The 21,375-nt window shown below is 38.9% G+C and overlaps 4 protein-coding genes across 6 annotated transcripts; 3 read left to right on the top strand and 1 right to left on the bottom strand.

The window, feature by feature from the left end:
- Positions 1-320: 320 nt before the first annotated feature.
- atp5pb (ATP synthase peripheral stalk-membrane subunit b) lies at positions 321-5,419 on the bottom strand. The gene is made up of 7 exons (XM_053317207.1): positions 5,299-5,419; positions 3,913-3,949; positions 3,632-3,777; positions 2,838-3,001; positions 2,526-2,651; positions 1,570-1,749; positions 321-571 (listed from the first exon to the last, which is right to left on the bottom strand). The coding sequence occupies exons 1-7, from the start codon at positions 5,324-5,326 to the stop codon at positions 494-496; spliced, it is 759 nt and encodes a 252-aa protein (XP_053173182.1). The 5' UTR covers positions 5,327-5,419; the 3' UTR covers positions 321-493.
- A 1,557-nt stretch (positions 5,420-6,976) lies between these two features.
- LOC128356980 (TRAF3-interacting JNK-activating modulator) lies at positions 6,977-12,964 on the top strand. Of its 2 annotated transcripts, XM_053317196.1 has the most exons (15): positions 7,090-7,101; positions 7,178-7,230; positions 7,989-8,438; positions 8,536-8,674; positions 8,773-8,857; positions 8,947-8,974; positions 9,078-9,107; positions 9,334-9,429; positions 10,143-10,214; positions 10,486-10,626; positions 10,815-10,952; positions 11,035-11,170; positions 11,315-11,460; positions 11,947-12,063; positions 12,326-12,964. In XM_053317196.1, exons 3-15 carry the CDS (start codon positions 8,022-8,024, stop codon positions 12,524-12,526), a joined length of 1,746 nt encoding a protein of 581 aa, XP_053173171.1. In that variant the 5' UTR covers positions 7,090-7,101; positions 7,178-7,230; positions 7,989-8,021; the 3' UTR covers positions 12,527-12,964. The 2 variants fall into 2 exon arrangements, with proteins under 2 accessions (XP_053173170.1, XP_053173171.1); XM_053317195.1 differs by lacking the exon at positions 7,178-7,230 and having other exon boundaries at positions 6,977-7,101.
- A 1,159-nt stretch (positions 12,965-14,123) lies between these two features.
- On the top strand, positions 14,124-16,568 carry dnase1l1l (deoxyribonuclease I-like 1-like). The gene is made up of 8 exons (XM_053317944.1): positions 14,124-14,264; positions 14,362-14,462; positions 14,592-14,678; positions 14,768-14,889; positions 15,470-15,582; positions 15,702-15,859; positions 16,035-16,131; positions 16,248-16,568. Exons 1-8 carry the CDS (start codon positions 14,124-14,126, stop codon positions 16,326-16,328), a joined length of 900 nt encoding a protein of 299 aa, XP_053173919.1. The 3' UTR covers positions 16,329-16,568.
- Positions 16,569-16,591: 23 nt separating this feature from the next.
- On the top strand, positions 16,592-20,991 carry si:dkey-183p4.10 (uncharacterized). Of its 2 annotated transcripts, none has more exons than XM_053317191.1 (6): positions 16,592-16,702; positions 16,793-16,964; positions 17,073-18,863; positions 18,970-19,036; positions 19,135-19,204; positions 20,286-20,991. In XM_053317191.1, the coding sequence occupies exons 2-6, from the start codon at positions 16,922-16,924 to the stop codon at positions 20,598-20,600; spliced, it is 2,286 nt and encodes a 761-aa protein (XP_053173166.1). In that variant the 5' UTR covers positions 16,592-16,702; positions 16,793-16,921; the 3' UTR covers positions 20,601-20,991. The 2 variants fall into 2 exon arrangements, with proteins under 2 accessions (XP_053173166.1, XP_053173167.1); XM_053317192.1 differs by having other exon boundaries at positions 16,592-16,964; positions 20,286-20,405; positions 20,484-20,991.
- The last annotated feature ends 384 nt before the right edge of the window (positions 20,992-21,375 follow it).

Raw genomic sequence — 21,375 nt, 5'->3', positions numbered from 1 at the left:
TGGCCTGATCTGTGATTCGAGAGTAAGAATTTCAAGTATGGTGGAGGGCAGCAAATCTCTGGCTCTTTATGAGTCCAAAGGTTTACAAAAGCTCCACAGTATCTCTCTGAGAGTGATCAAAGGTTTTCATGTGCTACAGAAACTAGTCTTAAGCAACTAAAGCTTAATCTATCATGGTGATAATAATAGTGACCGTAACCATAAATGTGACATACATCTAACGTCACTGAGAAAATATGAGGGCAAAGATTAACCTAGCTATTCAAAGAAAAGAAAAAAATGTTGCTTCAAGTGTATAAACACAAACTAGCCAGTTGAAGTTGAATAAGAGAACCATTTATTTTACCATCAGCTGACGTGTAAATACTGTACACATAATATTGACAGAGACGATCTTTAAAGAGGAAATAGTTTATTCTGTAAAGAAAAGTGGGGTCTCGTCTTGGGACAATGAGTTGGGGTTGAGAGGAGCCTTCTCTGAAGACTCGACAGTTTAAGCGGTGGCTTTGGCCTGAGTGTTCTTGGCCAGAGCCTTCAGGTCTGTGATGCACTTGGCGATGCTCTCCTTCTCCTGAAAAAACAGACATGAACAACTTATTTAAAAATACAAGAACAGTAAAAGCTCATATATATGTTTAAAAACTTAATTGCCATTTCTATTTTCTCACAATAAAGATAAAATGTTTTTATATTTCAAGTAAAATAAAAAAAATAAAAAAAATAAAAGGCCAGGAGCCCTAATACTAATGTCAATAAAGTAACTGTATTTCAGTGCTGATGCCAAAACATTTTTTATGAATAAATAAATAAATAAATAGATTTCTCTACTGAAATATTTTCCCCATTAGTATAAAATGTTCAATATTGTGTGAACATACAGTAAGCGGCCGTAAAACTGTCCCTTAAATAAAGTTTTGATTCAAATCAGTAACTATCTGAGAGAACAGGCAACAAATCTAAGCAGACGTGAACAAACTTTTAGTACTTGTTGATCCTCATTACATTTACGCTACCAAAAATGGATTGAGGTTTGAAACCAGGCTGTGACAATGGCACTAATCAAAATGATTAACTAAAATTCAGGGGTCAATTTGTCATGCTTTGGGGTTGTGTTGCAGCCAGTGGCACAGGAAACACTGCACGGGAGGAGGGAAGAATAAATACAAAAATAAATAAAACATCATACTGTCTGTAAAAAGCTTAAGCTGAAAATTGGGTGGCTTGTGTAACAGGACATAGCATGAAATCCACTAAAGACTACCTCAAGAGACACAAGCTGAAGGTTTTGGGGTTTTATTTCCATCACAGTCCCCTGACATAATAGAAAATCTGTGGGTGGACTTTGAGAGGGAGTCTACCAGAGGGAGTGCTGCACATCCCACAATGTTTTTATTTTTGTTCAATTTATGAAAAAAGTAACTATGCATTAATGTTTGCTGAAAATAGTGTTGTATGTTCCATATCCTATATAATCTGTGTTCACATCTTTTTTATTAAAAACCAACTTTTGCATACAACTGTAATTACACATACACTGACAAACATGACCCAGCAGAAAGAACTACTGACCTGCTGAGGAGTGATGCTGCCAATGACGCTCTTCTCCACCCAGTTAATCATGTGCTCCTGAGCCATTCGGCGGTGGAGGTCCTGCAGGGCCACCTGGTAGTCCAAGCGTCTCTTCACCTCATTGGTCACCATGTGTAGCCTCTCTCTGTAGTTGGTCTCCAACAGCATGGCCACATTGTTCTGAGAGGGGAGAAGAGCAGTCCATGCAAAACGTTATCACCACATCACATACATAGATGTCAAATGGATGTCTCCTGTGTCTTCTTTCACTACCTCATCAACCTTCAGGTTGCAAAGATTTATTTCATAATCAACATAAGCAGGTTAAAATAAGTCATGCTGGGATGTTTAAAGCCTTTATTAGGCATATAAGTTCACTAGTTCATGGTCAGCGACTTCCTGTGCTTTTCAATGATTTATATGTACTCTCAACCTTTTCTTTGAGTGACCAAAGAGACATACAACTCTAAACATCAAATGTATGTTAATTGTTCAAGTCACTTATGAAAAACCCTTAAGCATAAAAATATCCAAGTCCCTTAGTCCAGGCTTAATACAAGTCAGGCACATATTTTCAAACAAACTGACGATAGTTAAAGAGAGATGCAACTGTAACTCTGCTATTCAGTGATACAATTGGTGCCACAACTTGAACATGAAGTAATTTTGACTTTGTTGTAGAATGTAGATAAGATTTCCTCTCAGTATCACAGCTTTACCCATTACCCCCATAGCAAGTTTCTTTAGTGACTCTCTGATGTTGTTGCAATTTCTGCTGTTTGCCAGCAGAGGTCCATAAATACTAAATATTTCTCTCAGTGTCTTCAAATCCTGGAAATGAACATAGAAGACTACAGGGGAACTATCAGCTTCTAGTAAGCCATATTGCATAAGTATGGAGCAGTACATTATGAATAGTTAAGATATAGGAAAATAAAAAGATCATAGCAGCTCACTCTCTTAGCATCGAAGAGAATTGATCTTCCCTCTGCTCTCCACTGCTCCTTCTTCTCGTCCTCAATAGCCTGAGTCAGGGCGGTCATGGCCACATCCTTCACCTCCTGAGCCTTCGCCACTTTGTCCTGTAAACACACACACAGAGGGATTGCAGGTTACTTACGATGTTTTGCACAAAAGACGACCAGTAAGTTTGACTGAAAGTTTGCTGGATCACAAAGTCATCGGTCTATGACTTTGACTATCTGTCAGTCTTTCTCAATAAAAAGATTTTAAAAAGAGAGGGGAAAATACCCATCAGACCAGCCTACCTCATTCAGTTTGTCAGCAAAAGCTGCAACACTTGGACCGAATTTCTTGACACCATAGATGATGACAGCACCTATGGAGGCAGCGGCTAAGGTCTCGTGGTTGATGACATAGATTTCCTTTGAAAGCATGTAGACAAGGAGGCCAGTACCCAGCATGTAGGGTCCTAGTGGATAAAGGAAAAATTAAGATTTTTTTCATCATCACTCATCTGACAATCATACAGCAGCTTATTTCTGTGGAAAATGTATGAATGCAGGGAGCTTGAGCACACCTATAATAACTGGTGGGATATGCCTTCTAACTCACACTCAAATCTGTCTCTGGGCTTCCAAGAGATGTGTGATGGGTTTACGTTTCAAAACACACACACTTGCACCAAAGTCAACTTTATTTCTATGACTAAACATAATACAGACATTAATATGCAGAGCAGGACCGCAAACTCAGTGCAATACATATTTCTCTTGACAAAACATGTCAACTTTTGAGAGACTGATCTCTAGTATCAGCCAAGTAAAACCATTTATGACTTTCATGAAAAGTACTGAGTTGACACATTTAGTGGCATCATACTGAATATCAAACTAAGGACTTATCTTTTTTTCCTGTCTATAAATTTGAGTTTGGGCTAACAAGGGTGAATAAGTATCATTTTTGGTGATGTGTTAATGGTGAAATTGTTATTTAATGTCAGTGATGAGTTTTTTTCCTAGACATTCAGTATTTCACTTCTGTTGTTACAAAGCCTGTCATTTAAAATGAAATGAAATAACACTGATTACAGCCTACTGACCTGTAACTCCTGTTTTGGGGTACAGGAGCTGGAAAATCTCCTCTGGGAAGATACCATGACGGACTTTGCCTCCCTTCTCTGGCAGAGGGGGTACTGGGGCCAGGCTCTGGGATGTGGTGTGCAGAGAGCGAGACGCCTGGACAAGACTGTGGGAGACAACACTGTGAGCTAAAGCTTCAAGAGGCACAGCAATCATATAATGTTTATCATTGTTATATAGATGTGTCATTATGCTAGTAACAAATACAGTAAAAACTATTTGTAAGACAAAAATACTTTACCCAGCGCCAAGAGGGCCACTGCCTTTCAGGGCACTGGCTGCAAACAACAGAACACAGAATTACAAAAATCATTTTTATTCATGTTTTATCTGTTGATAAAAGGACAGGTTCCAGTATTTAAGTCTGTCTCAAACAACAGCCAGGTGCCCAAATAAACACTGAAACATATTTTTCTTGCCATAATCATTTCTCCTGTTCACACTGACCATAATAAGATCCCTTCATAAAGAACTTACAATGTAAGTGGCGGGGGGCAAAATCCACTGTCCTCAGAGAGTAAATATGATGCTAAAAAGACTGTAATGTGGCAGATAACCACGTCATATGATAAATTCAGACAGCTGAAGCATCATATCGATGGGCAAAACACAAAACCTCCTATCTGCAGGATTTTCTGATTGGTGGATTTCACTTTGGATGATGAGAACAGGGAAGGATGCTCATTTTCAGTCTGTCTGCAAGATAAATCAATTCTTTAGATAGGAGGTTTTGCGTTTCTGCCATCGATATAAACTTTAGATATATTTTTAAATGCATTTTTGCACTAAATGACTGTGTGGACACACTGTGAATTTTGGGCCCTGTCACTTACACTGAAAGAACATTTGAAGGAGATCTTTTAATAACCAGTATGAGCAGGAGGAATGATTACAATAAAGAAAACCTCTTTCAGTGCTCAAATAGACACCTGACTGTTGTTTAAAGACACATTTAAAAAAAGATATAAACCTGTCCTTGACTTGTATAACCTTGAAGGGACCAAAAACTGCACGACTCCTTCCTCAAGTGCACCTCATTAACTGGTGTATTTAATCTTCCTGTGACCAAACTTAACATAAACCCAGTTACAGGTTGAGGCTTTCCAACACCTTATGACAACGTAACATCAATTAAACATCTGATAGCAATATGTCTGGCTTCAAATGAACTACCTGTGATGGCATTAAAATAAAAACGCACTTCTGATGGACTTTTATTGTGAAGACAGTGTTGTTTGTCCTTACTTGAAACACAAAGTCAATGCTAGCTGTCAAAAAGGTGACATTTGCAGGCGTGTAGCGCTAAGGTTAGCTATTGTAGCTTTAATCTGTATGCTGGAATGTCACCTAAAGCTAACTCAGATCTGCCTAATGATGTCTGCAATGGCTACACAATCAATAGGCGTTGCCACAAATATAAATATGCAGTAAACTAGCAACTTTTAGAGCAGATATGCACACTAGTTACATACAACTAGCGTTAGCATGTCGCTCATTCAATGTGCGGCCTTCACTTTACCCTTCAGCTTCACATTCACTTTAAACTTTAATGTGTCCTGCTTGACAGTTCAGTAATATATCATCTTACTGGGTTTACTGACCACATAAAAACCACACAAGTGCATACCTGAAACAATGACGAGCCTGGACAGCATGTTTGAAGGAGTTGTTGCTACAGCGGGCACCCTTGTCTCGGCCTCTTCGTGCCCTTTTGCAAAGAGCCACAAGGATGGCGGACACACGGGAAGTCCTCCGGAAACATCGCGAGATTTTAATTATCTCTCCCCTCTCTCTCTCTCTCTTTTAGAGGTTCATGGAGGAGCCAATAGGTGACGCTGCACGCAAAGGTACACCTTATCACCGTCCTGATGATTAATTTGGATTAATAAAGGTAATTAACACGTTAATGGGGCACATTTGAGCTTACACCTCACGCTAAAATCCAATTTAGACTAATTCATCTTGAATATTCACATGACTTTAATCAAAAATAGCACAATAACTTACTTAGCACAATAAAATATTAAGTCAGACATTCCACAGTACATTACTCAAGTACTGTAATCAACTACATTTTTTTAGGTACTTTATACTACATTATACTTCCCACTCCACAATATTGTACTTCCTACTCTACTACATACACCTATTTATTTGACAGCTTTAGTTAGTTTTCAGATGAAGATTTGACTCAATGGACAATATAACAAGCTTTTAAAATTGTTATATATAAACACATTGTTACAGATGAAACCAGTGGTTTCAACCTTTTTGGCTTTTTGACATTTTACAAAAAGCACTGTGTAGTCAGGCTCACATTTCAGATGTCTGAATTGTTAACAGCTTCAATATTTTTCCCTCTAAATTTCTCACATGGCTTCATTTCAATAAATGTTCAAATTATCCAATATTTTGCCAAAAATCAAAGATTAGAGAAAAAGTAAAAAAACTGAAAACAGATGTGTATCAATCAATCAATCAATCAATCAAACACTCTTTATTTGTATAATTCTCACATCCCAGCAGACTTATCTGCTAACTCTTTGGAGGGTCCTGACCTCTAGGTTGGAGACCACTGGACTAAACTAGCTAACTGTATATGACGTAGTTCAAACTAACTCCACCTCCAGCAGCTACAACAGTAACATGCTGCTCATACACTGCTTCAGTATTAATAATCTAATTATGTTATATATAATGATATATCAGCCAGAGGGACCATACCACTACTTTTACTTTAATACAGTTATACTATAATACTTATGTACTTTTACTCAAGAAGGATTCATCATGCAGGGCATTCATTTGTAATTGAGTACTTTTACATCGCTGTATTAGTACTTTTACTTAAGTAAAGGATCTGAGTACTTCTTCCAAAACTGCTAATAACATACTCAAACACACAAGCATGCACATTCACTCCACCAGATAATAACAAAGCTGTTGATGATCTGTAGTCACATATGCATTTAGTATAAAGACAGGCAATTTAGAATAGACATTTTAATAATGAAATGAGACTGCTGTTAAAAAAAAATTCCAAAAGGCAACCACACAAACGGTCTCTCTCTCTCTCTCTCTCTCTCTCTCCCTCTCTCTCTCTCTCTCTCTCTCTCTCTCTCTCTCTCTCTCTCTCTCCCAAGTGGTGTGTTTTATCCCAGACTGCATGCAGGGGGAATTGGCTGGGTCTGTCTGTAATCTTGGGGCCCACCCGTGTATGGCATCAGTTTGGTGCGAGTGGCTGGTGAGATAGAGGAACATATGACGCTGTGGGTTCTCTTCACTTCCTGTAAAATTATGCTCAACAGAAACAGCTACATGTGAAACACAGACAAAACGTCCGGACACTATTTCAGAAGAGTGAGAAAATGGATGACTTCCTAACAAACTCACAAAGAGTTTTCCCCCACTGAATGAGATGGCGTAGAAGGTAAGCTTTTACCATGGTTTCTGTTTATTAAGCAACATTTTTCCTTTGCATTATCTTGTGCATTTTCCCTCCACAGCTTCAATCAACAGTCACAGGGGCCTTGTCTGTTTGTGTTTGATAACTGTGGTTGTGTTCTAACAAAATGCAACTACTGCAGCATTTATTATAACACATTGCCTACTATTACTGTTACTTGTATTTTTATACTAGTATTTCTGGAGATACTTCTACTGCTTCCACTGCAACATACCTGCATGGTTCGCAGAGAAAATATATTTCTCAGCTACAAAGAGTATCCTGACTGTAAAATATACTGTTAGGACTCTGCATTTGTTCTGCATATGTCTTTATTAGATAGCAGAGAGTAGATAGAAATGAAGGACAGGGAGAGACGCGGAATAACATAAAACAAAGATGCCTGGCTAGACTTAAAGCAGGGTTGTTTAAGTTCATGGCCGGTACCTTGACCCAACACCACCAGGGATGATTTATATTTTACTTTATTTTATGCATTGCTCACACACCTTTAGCACACAGCCTGGTGATGCAGATCACTCATTTTCCATCTTTCTATTTTTTTGTTTAAGCAAGTAAAAGTCTTGAGATAAGAAATATCAAGATAGTATTTAAGATTTTTTTATTTATGCAAGCTAAATATGAAGGCATACTTCAAACATTTCCTGTGCATTCTGTAAATATGAATCATTGGTTTGACACCTAAAAAAGACAATTCAACACATGTTTTATAATTAGATGTAGCGTCTGAGCCATCATTCTGCACCTGCAGTGCTTAGAAACCCTATTTTTAAGCACCTAACAATTTCCTATCTCAATTGTTTATGCACTGTATTTCTCATATTCAATTTCGTGAAACATTGTCATTGTAGGCTCGAAGCACCGTAAAAGCCAGAGGAGTTGCCATGGATGCCCTGGCTGTCAGTGGATTTCAGCTCTCCCCAGTGAAAGGCTTTGACCAGAAAGTGGAGATCCGAGCAGAGAAACATGAACACCTACGAGGACGTAACAATGTGACTTCTTGTCGGAGCCCTACGAGAGAATTTAACACAAAACTGATAAAGAATGAACTGAAGGAAAAGAGGCACCTAGAATTTCTCAGGAGGAGATCAGTCAGTCCAGACTTGTGTGGAGCGAATTCTACAAACTGTTCCTCAAAAAGAAAAACTCCAAAGACATTTGGAGGGAAGAAATACACTTCAGTCAGCAAGTCAGAGACATTGTATACAAATATCCAAAATACTCAAACTGCTAATGGACACCCAGTAATGATTTTAACACCAAACAGCAGTGTATCGGATGACCCAAGCACCAGTAAATGGGTAAAGACGAAATCCTTTTATATTATTTGGAGTACAACATCACAAAATCTGTATTACATAGTTCTGCATCTTCTTTTATCTCTTCTCATTTCCTCAGGCTTCCTTATGGTCAGAACATGTAACGCCGGTGAGGCATGAGAAATACCCCACAAGGAAGCAAGTATATACCTCCACAACAGTGACAAAAGAATCAAACAAGAAGAAAAGCACGGATAAAAGAGAGAATAGTATAAATGGTAAATGTCCTGCCAATTACAGAACTATTTAACATGAAGCTGTGAAACAATATTTAATTTTTCAAACTAATAATACATTTTTTCTACTCTTTTGAAAGCCCAAAAGATGAGCATCAAAACATTCATTCAGACTGAAAAGAGTCAGCAGAAAAAGACAATGCGAGAGGCCACTGTGCAGACAGAGTGAGTGGGACTTGATTTGTTAAGTCTCAAATTTCACATCATTGTTTTGTTTTAATGAATGAATGAAATTTATATTTTCTCCCATGCAGGTCTGGACTCATCACTGTCAAGGAATCAGTGAGTTTCAAAGTTTCATTGGTGTTGATTTAAATGACAGATTAGCAAAATGAGATGTAACAACTTCAACTGATTTTCTTGTTTCTCATCTTTCAAATAACAGGATATTCAGCAGTTAGCCGATTGCTTGCAGGTAAGCAAACGAATTATTTCAGTCCATCCTGAGTTGTGTTTTGTTCAATGTTTTTTTGGGAGATAGGCTTATGCACACAATAAAATGTAACTGTTCTCATTTCACCCAGTACATGAGCTGACAACTTATCAATTAGTATTACCATCATATCAGGTTAACATCTGGAGAGAAAATACTAACTGACTTTAACCACATATTTGCATATTGTTGTTCTCTCTTCTGTCAGGAGGCATTGTGGAGAGAAGACATAGTGAAGAAGAAGCTGGCAGCTCTGCAGGAGAGAACGTCAAACCTCATGAACTCCTCCAACAAAATATGGACAGTAAGACTCTTCTTCTGTGTGCACAGGCCTACCTGACATAAATCAAATATCAGGAAGGCCTGTGTTTTACTGTTACTGTCTCCAAACACCAGAAATATATTTCTCATGTTATGTTATATTATTGTTGGTTGCTCTTTGGTTCAGTTGATATAAGACTGAAAATGTTTTCGTCACGGTCGTGAACAAAGCGAATGATGGCTGCTGCTACATCAGGAAGGCCTGTGCAGTCTGTGGTTTGGAGCTTCCTGCTTCCGCCTCAGCCTACGCCGCATAGGACAAGTGCAAACTGTCAGTCTTATGCAGGAAGGGTGTGATAGTTACTAAGTATTATAGGTGTCATACATCCTCATTAGCTCTCTTTTGTCTATTCTAGCTGTATTGAATGGCTTTTTTTGTTTTTGTTTTTGGTAATTTGGGTAGTAGTTTATTTAGGTTAGATTGTTAATGCTTTAAATCTATAAAAGCTGTTTTTTTTTATACCAGGTATGTTGTCATTAGTCGACATATATTTTATTTTCCACACTTATAACAGTGTAGTTTTACAGCACATTGTGATTTTTCTTGAGGATCACTGATGCTGCAAGTTCCTTGGTGCATGAGTGCGTGCAGACAGTGAAAGAGCACACTGTCACAGATTTTGCTACATGAACCATTAATTTTCCATCTGCAGGTTACAGCGTGACAGTCAGTCATTTCCTCTCTAACCCACACAGGCTCGCTGCAGTGAAGACCTGCTGAGAAACAAGATCAAGGCTCTGGAGGCTCAACTGCAAGTCTGCTTGCAGGTAAGAAACAGCAGCTAGTGACAAAGAAAGCACCACTGAGTCTGTTTGTTTTATCATGTAGTGTAAGTGTTGTCTTGTATTCTGTATTTGCAACAACTCCAAAACATTTAGTACTTGTGTGTTTACATTTGGTAAGCAGTCAAGCTCCTCTGCTCTACTTTCATCTGTCATGCAGCGATAATGCAGCATCTGTGGAGCGTGCCTCTATGGTTAGGGTTTGCATTTCACCCTGTAAGCATTTGTGGGTTTAAGCACTGTTGTGTCCTTACAGAAATTTCCCAAGGATGGAGTGAAGAAACTGGTGCTGCAGATGGAAAAGCAGAAACTGATTTATGAAGAGAAGGCCCTGGTCGCCCTGCAGAAGGCCACGCAGGAGAAAACTGAAGCAGTCACAAAGGCAGAGACAATGCAGGTCAAACATTTAGCTTTTAATACAAATGATAAACAGCAATGTTCTTTTTATTTGACTAAGGAGACTAAGGAGAGAGACACAGCGTCATCATCTCTAACTTTTAAGGGGTTTTCTGCTGACACTGTGATATCAAAAAGTCATGGTTAACACAGCTGAGTCTTGAAGAGAATTTGTATTTTTGCCACCAGGAAGCGCTACTTACAGCAAAGGCAGAGGCACTGAAGTGGCAGAGCCTTTATGAGGATCTGAAGCTGAGCTCAGCACAACTCAGGGAGCATCAGTACCTCAGTAATGAACAGCTGCAACAGCTGCACAGTCAAATCGAGGTAGGGTATTCTGTGGTATAATGTGGATCAGGTCAGACGTTTCAATGTAAACATTTGTGAAAAGCACACTTGTCCTGTGCAGCTTTCCAGGGCCAGAGAGGCTGAGCTGAAGGAGGAGATGATGTCACTAAGACAAGAGAGGAAAGAGCTTCAATACAACATCTGCCAGCTGGAAGAAGACAACGAAGGTTTAAGAGAGGAAGTCCAACTTCTTAGAGGTCAGTTTTTTTCTCTTTGCATATTTTGAGAAGGTCAATATGAAGCCACTGTCAGCCTTTATCTGTGAGCAATCTTTGTATGCTAAGTAGCAGTTAAAAAAAGACAACATGGCTCATATATGTTAAACACTTTCTATTTACCAGATGGCGCCAATGAGAGCCAGGACATCATGATGCAGGAGTGTCTGACGCCAGAGGAAGCAGAGCCACGACTGATAGTGAGGAGAGACTCTCAGGTGGGGGAGGAGCTCCGTCACACTCAGGAGAAACTCCAACTCAAGGAGAGAGAGGTAAAGAGGAGATCCAGGCACACTTACAATATACTGTAGCATTCACAACCATGATGTCATTTGATTCAGAGCATCCTGGTGATAAATAAAGTGCTATGAATCCACACTAGGTGAAACATAAATAATATTCCAGTCATTTACAGACTTTCTCATTATCAGGTGTTGTGCAAAGAATGATGCATAATATCCTAAAATATAATAAGCTTTTGTTTACAAGAAATCCACAAGATGTAGAGATATTTCTTATCTCAACTTTCACTTGCTATGTTTTTCAAAATGCTTTGAAAATACATTAATGATTTATTAAAGATTACATGCCCTCATTCCTGGTTAATGTCTCAGAGACAGAAATGTCTGTAAATAAAATGCATTTCTAAAGATTTCATGTACTGTAAATCTACATCAAATGTGTTGAGACCAAATTTGAACTACTGTCAAACATTCCCCTTCCATATGGTGTTTTTGTGTGTGTGTGCACGTGCCCAGTGTGAGGAGCTGCAGACAGAGCTGCATGCTATGGAGCAGGAATGTCAGTCCAGTCAGGCCCGGCTGTCGCAGTGCAGGGACGAGCTTCGGCAGCTCAGCAACCGCCGCAGGACACCGGTGAGCAGTATGTGTGTGTGTATGTGTGTGTGTAAGGGAAGGTGAGATTTGATGTCCTTGCTCATACTCAAATGCTCTCACTTGCCTTTACATTGTAGATGTCCTGCACCAATTTATATTTTATACTTTGTGACATTTGTATTTTGAGATATTTGCTGCAGTGACCAAAAGATCAGCTTCAAGATTCTTATTACTATTGTGTATATTACCATATACAACATTATATATTTCATTTCATTCAGACATTTCATTCTCTGTTTAGGCACGCTGTGGCTCCTGGTGGAGAGTGTTTGTGTTCTTCCTCCTACTCCTCGCTGTGGCAGGTGTTGCCATGTTGTGGCTGTGGCATCCACCTTTCAGGGAACAAGTTGAGGACCTTTACTCAGATATAGAGATACGCGTTGACAACTATCTCATGGAAATGGCCTCTCCTCGACACTCAGGCTGTTTTAGACCAATATGATCATGTCACTGCTCAGGCATATTCACGTAGTTTGTTGTTGCTTTTGTTTTGAAATTTTTAACATTTTTCTAGGATGTAGTTTGTTGATATTTTTGTATTTCTTAATGTTTGAAACTTGGGATTCAAAGTGAGTGTGATGTGAGATCATTTGTTGAGTGGGATGTACTGTATATGTTTGCAAGTTCAAATACATGGGAACATATCTAAGTGTGAAAAATGCTGCAATGTTTGTTTGTAATTCAACAATGAAAACTTGCAAAAAAAGCAAAGTCATCTCACTAGTTGTCTGATTTTAATGACACTGAAGATGACAAGAAAACATTGAGTGGATAATATCATCTGCATAGGACATGTCCTTTGTACTGTAACTGCTTATTTATTTAGAAGTACCAACTTGAATTATTAAAAATATTGTTTCTAACAAATGTTACTGGTGTTACTGGTGTTACTGGTGTTACTGGTGTCACTGGTTAGAGTTGTACTGCGTTGGTTTAATGCCAGACTTCTTCTTTAATGTATCCTGCTGCATCTCTAACTAGGAAACTCAAACTGAGACTCCAAAGACGTCATTTCCTGTCTCATGTTTACAATGGTATCACTAATTAGTTATAAAATATCTCCATATAGAGCCCTGTGGGTAAGATCTCATCCTGCTTAGTGATTAAAAAGTTACGTAATATACCTACTTGTGTGCTGCCATACTCAACTGTACATACTGTATTAAGTCCCCATGAGCCCTGCAGTGTTTCAAAAAACATAAAATCCCCACAAAATTTAGTTTCCATTTCGGTATGTTTCAAATAAGTTAATAAAATGTGTTTGAGGTTGAAATATGGTTCAGTGGTTTGATGAAAATCTCTATTTGACCTGTTTCAACTATTTCATACAAGTAAAAAAAAACAAAAAAACATTCATACTGACATAAATACATAAACCATTTCTGTTATTGCATTTTTCAAGTTCAAGGTTTTTATGTCACATATGCATCAAATATTCTCTGTGAATGATGGCAGTGAAATGCTTTGGTTCACTATACAGGGTAATTATATGAAAAAGACTGAAGTAATAAAATTTAGATGAGAGACAAAATGTGATGTGATGGCACTGTGTGGTAACTACCAGCTGCTTATGTCTGTGCTAAACTCACAAAATGATTTATGGTAAATTCTACACAAATGTTCATGAAACTGACAGACATGACACATGGTGTCATCTATTGTCTGATTACACTCAAACTTAGAGACAAAACACACTCAAAGCTGAACTCTCTGAGTGTGATGGAGCCATTGTTTATTGTATTCAGTGGTTTTAACTGTTCCAGATAAAGCTCTATTCTCAACAGGCACTGACGCAGCATATCCACCACACAGATGGTTTACCTGTATGTTCCCCAAATAAACTGCAGGTCATTGAAGAGATGGATCTTTGCTAGGCTGAGGTCAGTCTCCTGGTCAAACTGGCTCTGAAGGTAAGAGGTTGTGAAGTATGTACTGTGACTTGAGGTTTTTGTACAATATTTCCCAATACTGAAACAGTACATGACAAAAGGGATCTTGCCAAACTCTCTTTTACTTCTAGAGCGATAATCCTGTGCAAGATGAGGACTGCAGTTCTGCTGTTTGTTGTGGGGCTGTGTGTGTTGAACGTCACACTGTCCCTAAAAATTTGCGCTTTCAACGTTCAGAGCTTTGGTGAATCAAAGGCAAACAACAAGAAGGTTATGGGGATTCTACAAAAGGTACTCAGTTGTATGTGTACATAATGATACATGACAGCAACATCCACAAAAAACTAGACAGCTGATGGATCTTTTTATTATTTGTTTTGCTCCCAAGATTCTTTCTCGGTGCGACTTGTGTCTCATTCAGGAGGTACGAGACTCTAAAGGAGAGGCAATCCGAACCTTGGTTAAAGATCTTAACAGGTACATGCTTTTGTCATATGGATGGATTTAAAAAACAAAGCCAATTTAAAAGATCTGGTGAATAATCTGTCACATCCACACCATACATAACATGAACATATTTAACTGTAACATTGTATCATTTATGTTTTTTGCCACCAGCTTTGACAAATCAAACTCATATTCCTATGTGGAAAGCGTGAGGCTGGGGAGGAAGACCTACAAGGAGCAATATGTCTACATTTACAGGTAAAACATATAATACATAATACATTTCTGTAACCGGTCAATTCAATGTCATCCTTAACGTACTCTTCTTCCTCTCTTGTCATCTCTAGAAACAATGTGCTGAAGGTCAAAGAGCAGTATCAGTACCCTAAACTAGAGACACATGGGACCAATGAAACTGATGTTTTCTCCAGAGAGCCTTTCATCATTCGCTTTCACTCCCCTACAACATGTAAGATGAGATGAAAGTTATCTAGTATGCTTATTATCCATGATTTTCCGTGCATACAAATATCATATGCTGGTTTAAGGAGCCTATTTTGAGAAACCTGGCTATGTTAACAGGAATATAGCATCTTATCCAGGTTTCTAATTATTATGTCGTGTGCAGATGAATCTATAACTAAGGCTGTGTAGTAGTGAGTCATTAAACAAAAAATATAATGATAGACAATTTATGAAATACAAATTATATAGTCTTATAGTTGTTCAAAGATATATTTACTTGTTACGCTCATCCTCCAAATCAATAATCTGCTGAAAAAGCTAAATAAAGCAGTGTGATACAAGCAACCAGAAACCAAACTGGGTTCATCCTGTACTATGGAGGCATTTCAGTTGGTGCAAGAATGACAGATTTTCTGGGAGTAAAAAAGAAACTTGCACTTACCCTGACAGACACTTGGATAATATGTTCCTTTATGTTCCATACAAACTTCATACATGAATAGCATCACAACCAGGATAAGACTGGGACACTCGAGAGCACATAATCATTAAAGATGTCTGATAAATGTCTTTTGTTTTGTCAGTGGTGAAGGATTTTGTCTTGATTGGTCAGCACACCTGTCCCAAAACTGCCATGAAGGAAATGGATGAACTTTACACCGTCTTCAGAGAAATTTACAAGAAATGGAAGACTGATGTAGGTTACACCACATCCTTAACATCATCATCATTAGTTTCTCTCTCCCATTTATGATGACACTTATGAGTAATTTCAATTTGTTGAACTTCCCCTTCTGCTTTCTTTCACTTGCCCAGAATGTGATGATATTGGGGGACCTCAATGCTGACTGCAACTATGTCACCATCAAAGGCTGGAAAGCTGTGCGCTTGAGAAGTGACCCCAAATTTCGCTGGCTAATTGGAGATGAGCAAGACACTACTGTCCGTGAGAAGACACACTGTGCATATGACCGGTGAGTGACTGCTGAAAACTGAATTACTGGGATTATTTGTATTATTTCTGTGTAGTGTTATGTGCATACTGTGTTATAATGACAACACATTTTTGCATGATATCCTTATGTGGACTTTTTTCTACAGATGGGGTTATGTCTTACAGTTTGGTTTTAATTTTTCATCTCAAAACAGGATCATTGTGCATGGACGTGAGATTATTTCCAGTATAGTGCCAGGTTCAGCTCAACCGTTCAACTTCAAAGAGAGTTTCCATCTCACTGAAGAGGAGGTAAACTTGTCAAAAAGTTTCTTCAGACATGCGAAAACCATACCTTTCTTGAGAAATTCAAGTTCAAGTTGATACCTAACACGGATATTAGAACTGTTATCTTTGTTGCACCACAGGCTCTAGAGGTCAGCGACCACTTTCCTGTAGAAGTTGACCTGAAGCCCAACCACCGCTACCTCCTCCGCCATGAACTGTAGACAACTCAGGACAATAAATAACACAGCAGGACTTTGAGACTTTTTGGATACAACAGTAGTTTTATTTAATTTTAGCTGTTAAAATAAATGAACATGCTCAACAGATTTTTTTATATTGACTCTAACTCTTAAAAAGCGGAACTGCTCTCACCAATAAAAAAACATGGGGCTCTTAAACACAGAGGAACTGCTTTTTTTTGACTGCTGAAGTTTATGTTGTGCGTCTGAAACCAAACCACATCAAAGCTGACATAATTTCATGAGCTCATGAAGGTACGTTCCTGCAGCAACAGAAAACACAAAACATTGCTGTTTGTTATTGCACCTTTTGGAGAGACTTCCTGATCATTTTTTTGTTCTGCTTCAGTTTAAAGGTAGGCTTACATAAAGTACATGTTTATAGTCATATATTTGACCAGATATATTACTTATAGTTTGCGATTTATGTGTCGTCTGTTTGACAGGAAGCCACTTGCAGCAGCAGCAGACTTACTTCATGCACTCTTCCTTTCTGAAAGAAGAGATTATCTGTGGCAATGCAGTAATGTTGGTCTTGGTATAACTTTAAAATATTGCTTTGTCTATTTGCAAAGATGGACGAACACTTGGCTGATCTACTTTCTGATGCATTTGCAGGTAAGAATGTCTTTTTATGTTTTTATTTATTAAGCAATTTCAGTGCTTTTTTTTTTTTTTTTACTATTTACAAAAGTTTTTAATTGGCAAACAATGATATTGTTACAGAGACATCTGTTCCATCATTCCCCGATGGAGATTTTGACTTTGAGAGTCTACATTTTGATGAAGAGATTGATGAACACAAGATAGGCATCTCTTATGAAAACTTGCCAACAAAGGAAGACGGGGCTCTGTTCCAGGAAGCAACTGGTGAAACAGTTTTGTCTAGCAAGGAAACTTTAGATACATGCATGGCTGAAAGTGCTGATGAAGAGCGGTCTGATGTTAAGGAGGATTTTCAAGGCACAGGAGTCATGAGCGTGGACAAAACGCCAAAAAAGGATTACACAAGCTCGGATGAAGAATCTGAAGAGGAAGGATGTGTCTCTGGAGAAGATGAAAAAGGTGAGGAAGAGGATAAGGAGATGGGAGAGAAGCCAGGGGATTTGTTGATGTCAGTTCACTGCAGCGGCGAGTTTTACGATGGTAATAAAGAGGACAGGATCCTTGCTGAGGGACAACCTCTGGCTCCGGAGAGTACTGAAAACCCTCAAGTTAGAAATGAGGACCAAGGTGAGAGTGAGAGTGATGAGGAGGTGTCCTACTTTGAGAGAGTCCCTGGACGTGGAGGTGAGGTGATAATAAAAGGTGATGGGATTGAGGAGGACGAGCAAGAGGGAGAGGAAAAGAAGCAAGACTCATCCGATTCTGAGTGTGAGGACATGAAAATTGTACAAAAAGAACATTTCCTTGCTCAGTGCTTTGAGACGGAGATTGAAAATCCCTACGGAGATGAACCAGCCAAAGCCATCTTGGAGTTTCCGGAAATATCAGTGGAAAATCTGCAGGATCTCATTGCTGAGGTTGACACTGAGGAAAATGTGGAGAAAATGAAAGATTTCTCAGGGGAGGAGCACCAAGAGGCAGGGGAAAGCTTTGCAGATTATCCCTCAGACTTTTCTTCATGCGAATATGTTGAAGATGGAGGACAAAATCAAGAAAATGACCAGTTGAATGCTTTGCCATGTGCATCCGACCTCGGTTCAAATGCAAGTCAGAGCACTTGCCTGGAAAGAGCTTTGACAGACACAACATGGATGGGAAAAGCTGAAGACACTGATGAGGAGGGAGATGGGTATCTGTACAGCAGAGATTTAGAGATGGATGCTGATAGGTTCAGGGGCCTGGGTGTGGTAAGCGGAGAAAAAATAGAGATTGTAGAGCATGTGCTGGGCGATGCAGCTGTGATTGGGTGTGATGACGGAAGTGAGACAAGTGAGAGTGACTCCTACAGCTACAGTGATGATGAGGTCCAAGTGAGGAGAAGCGATGAGGAATTCTCACATAATATGAGTCTACAAGATCCTGCAAACAACAAGCAACTGGAGGACATTCAGCCTCACAGTGGGAGAAGTACAGAGTACTACAGGTGTAGTGTCTCTGATGAACTACACGCTACAAATTACTACGAGAGACCAGATTCAGCAGCTTTCAGCATTAATTGGGACCTCAACATCTTAACAGCTGATTCCCCTCTTTTTCAAGACCTGTTAACCACAGAGGACACAGACACAGCGGAAACATTGTCTTCAGGTGTGACTCAGTGTCCTGCAGAAGACATCACCAGCTACTCTGTGGTTCAGAGAGATTGTGACAAAACAACAAGCCCCTCTAACCAGGGATCCCTGGATGACGGCTTCTTCTTCAACACTGAACTTGAAGCCTCAGGGGTCACCGAGCTGGGACAGTTAGGAGATGACGAGTATGAAGAGGAGAGGAACTGGGAACAAGAGCAAGAGAGAATCAAGGCTTTCTACAGGTTTTACGATGATAGCGACGGGGACTATGAAAGAGAGGGTGAGTGCAGATGAGACAAGTGTAGTCTTCATTAAGTTGCAGAATAAGATTATTATCAAACTGTTGTTATTCCAAATTCATGTGTTTCCATTTGTGCATTTTTTAGAGAGGCAGATAAAAGTTCAGTTTTGTACAGATCCATTGTCTCAAGTCATCCACTATGAAACTGACAGGTAAGCAGAATTCCTAATATGGATTTTCATGAACAATACTTACAACCTACATTGTGGCAGATCAAACCAAAAACTGTGTCTGCTTCCTGCATCCTCAGCACCGACAGAGATTCACTCAGCAGCTCCACAGATGGGGAGGAAGACCTGAGTTCTACAGAAACACCTGAGGTAAGAATAGGCTTGTGGATACATATGCGTACTCATGGACACTCACACACGCTTTTTTTTAACTGCAGTCAGAACAAATTGAGTTGGAATTCAGTTTTCACGGGAAGACTCTCAAGATAATACTGAACAACTTGTGCTTTAATACAAAAACACATGAACTTGTTAATTACACACTATTAACAGCACAAGCATTTTCTAATACAAACTTGATAAACAAAAACAAGACGATTTTGGCGCCATCAAGTGGGGTAAATTACACTAGCCACCAGCTAGCATTAGTGCTACTTGAAATTTAAAAAAAATTAATAAATCATACGTTCTCTAAAACGGTGGACTGAAACAAAAATAGATTTCGCCTATGACAAATGAAAGTAACAAAGAGACATACAGAAACAAAGCACCTGTCAAAACCTTCTCATAACAGTTACTTTTTTCCCTAGTAGGACAACTGTCTGTGTCATTAGCTGGTGGCTAACTGCTGCTTCCCTCTTAAGTCTTGTAAAATACTGTAAAACCCACTGGCAACTGGCATTTCCCCCTTTTTTGGGTAAAATCCCGATGATTTATCTCTCCCAGTGAGTTCTCCTCAGAGTGCTCTTTAGTCTTAGCCTACCTGCGCTCGCTAAGTCTGCTCTCATTCCTGCTCCTGTGCAATTTCTGATGTCCACTGGCCACCACCACAAAAAACTCAAGTCAAGTGTGAGTGCAACGCTGTGACGCAGCATCAATGATTACTTGAGCATCACAGCCTGTCTGACAGCCTGTCTGTCACAGGTCATAAAACATATCAGTCACAAATAGGTTTATATATGTGAGGGTGGGGCAGGATGTGGTCGCTGTCAGCAACACAGCCTTGTCTCACCCACCCTTAACAACGACTCTCTCAGTCTGGTTATGGTTAGGTTTAAGGTTAAGGTAAGGGTAAAGGTAAAGGTTAACATACAAATCTTGCGAGAGTTTTGCAAATTGTCCCTCCAGCAGCTCCAATCTTACACCAACCCATGGCATAGATGAGTGGTGTGATGGGAGGGAATATGAGATGCCCAGCAATGAGCCTGCTGCTTTGTCTTTGCCCATGCAGGAACTGCAGGAACCTGACAACACCCCGCAAGTGGAACTGGCTTGTGATCCCCCAAACACTCAGCTACAAGAAAGCGTGCCAGATCTCAGGGGCGCACCGCTCTGCACCAGAAAAGACAAGGTGTGTACTAACTGCACGTCACTGAACATTCACTTAGTTCATTATTTTACCTCTCTGACCTGTCCTTTGTTCCTGCAGTGTCTCAGTGTGCTGAAGCTGATATTGAAGATGGGTCTGGTGATCTTGATGGGACTGCTGATGTTCTGGTTGGCCACAGACCAAGCTGACTGGCTTGGGCAAGTGCACTTCTTTTAGAGCTAAAGCTAATTTTCAGTCATTAAAACTTGTTTATATGCTCACAGATGAAAGAAAAATAAAAAATGACAATGTTGAATTGTAAAAATATATTGTAAAGTGCTAGACACTGAATGAAGTGAATTGTTATTTGCAATTTTTTGATAAATAAAGAGCTATCTTAATAAAAAAAAAAATGATGCAGCCCTATTTGTATGAACAGTACATAAATCCTGTTCCCACTTTTATGTTAGTATTAAAACTACATATGCATACAACTAAGGCCTCTAATCTAGTACTAGTACTTGCTTATTAATATTTTATGTCACTTTATGCTTCCACTTCAGAACATTTAGAGAGAAATGTTGTATTTTTCACTCCACTACAAATATCTACAGCTAGGGTTACTATGGTTTTCAATACAAAATGTTTTTAATATGAAAATTATAGATGAAATAGCAACAGTGACTGTGTAAAGTGTTTACAATGAGGTCCACTTGAACCAGGTACAAATAATTATTGTGAACTGAAATGTCTTGACAATAAAATAAGAGCAATAAATACAAAAAATAGATACATTAAAATAAAATAAAAGCAATTCTATAGGCTTTCAAAAATGCAATTATAATAACTGATTGTGCATTTTCTGTTTTGAAGAGATTTTAGAGATTTCAAAATAAATGTGAAACCATGAAGGAACAGAAAAATGTTAATTTCTCTGAAAAAGCAACATTGGTGAAAAAATACAACCTATTAACATAATCACATTAACAATAAAATGTTAGGGTCTTTACAT

Source organism: Scomber japonicus, chromosome 4, assembly GCF_027409825.1.
Source record: "Scomber japonicus isolate fScoJap1 chromosome 4, fScoJap1.pri, whole genome shotgun sequence".
Lineage (NCBI taxonomy): Eukaryota > Metazoa > Chordata > Actinopteri > Scombriformes > Scombridae > Scomber > Scomber japonicus.
This window is presented reverse-complemented; position numbering and strand designations above follow the sequence as displayed.

Coding starts and splice junctions, on each gene's coding strand:
- si:dkey-183p4.10 (XM_053317191.1), top strand. CDS start 16,922: ATGGACGAACACTTGGCTGATCTACTTTCTGATGCATTTGCAG. Junction 16,965..17,072: donor ACTTTCTGATGCATTTGCAG/GTAAGAATGTCT, acceptor ATATTGTTACAG/AGACATCTGTTCCATCATTC. Junction 19,205..20,285: donor GTTCTACAGAAACACCTGAG/GTAAGAATAGGC, acceptor TTGCCCATGCAG/GAACTGCAGGAACCTGACAA.
- dnase1l1l (XM_053317944.1), top strand. CDS start 14,124: ATGAGGACTGCAGTTCTGCTGTTTGTTGTGGGGCTGTGTGTGTTGAAC. Junction 14,890..15,469: donor CTTTCACTCCCCTACAACAT/GTAAGATGAGAT, acceptor TTGTTTTGTCAG/TGGTGAAGGATTTTGTCTTG. Junction 16,132..16,247: donor TCCATCTCACTGAAGAGGAG/GTAAACTTGTCA, acceptor GTTGCACCACAG/GCTCTAGAGGTCAGCGACCA.
- atp5pb (XM_053317207.1), bottom strand. CDS start 5,326: ATGCTGTCCAGGCTCGTCATTGTTTCAG. Junction 3,778..3,912: donor AGTGGCCCTCTTGGCGCTGG/GTAAAGTATTTT, acceptor TGTCTCCCACAG/TCTTGTCCAGGCGTCTCGCT. Junction 1,750..2,525: donor TTCTCTTCGATGCTAAGAGA/GTGAGCTGCTAT, acceptor CTCCCCTCTCAG/AACAATGTGGCCATGCTGTT.
- LOC128356980 (XM_053317195.1), top strand. CDS start 8,022: ATGGATGCCCTGGCTGTCAGTGGATTTCAGCTCTCCCCAGTGAAAGGC. Junction 8,858..8,946: donor GAGGCCACTGTGCAGACAGA/GTGAGTGGGACT, acceptor TCTCCCATGCAG/GTCTGGACTCATCACTGTCA. Junction 10,953..11,034: donor AGCTGCACAGTCAAATCGAG/GTAGGGTATTCT, acceptor TGTCCTGTGCAG/CTTTCCAGGGCCAGAGAGGC.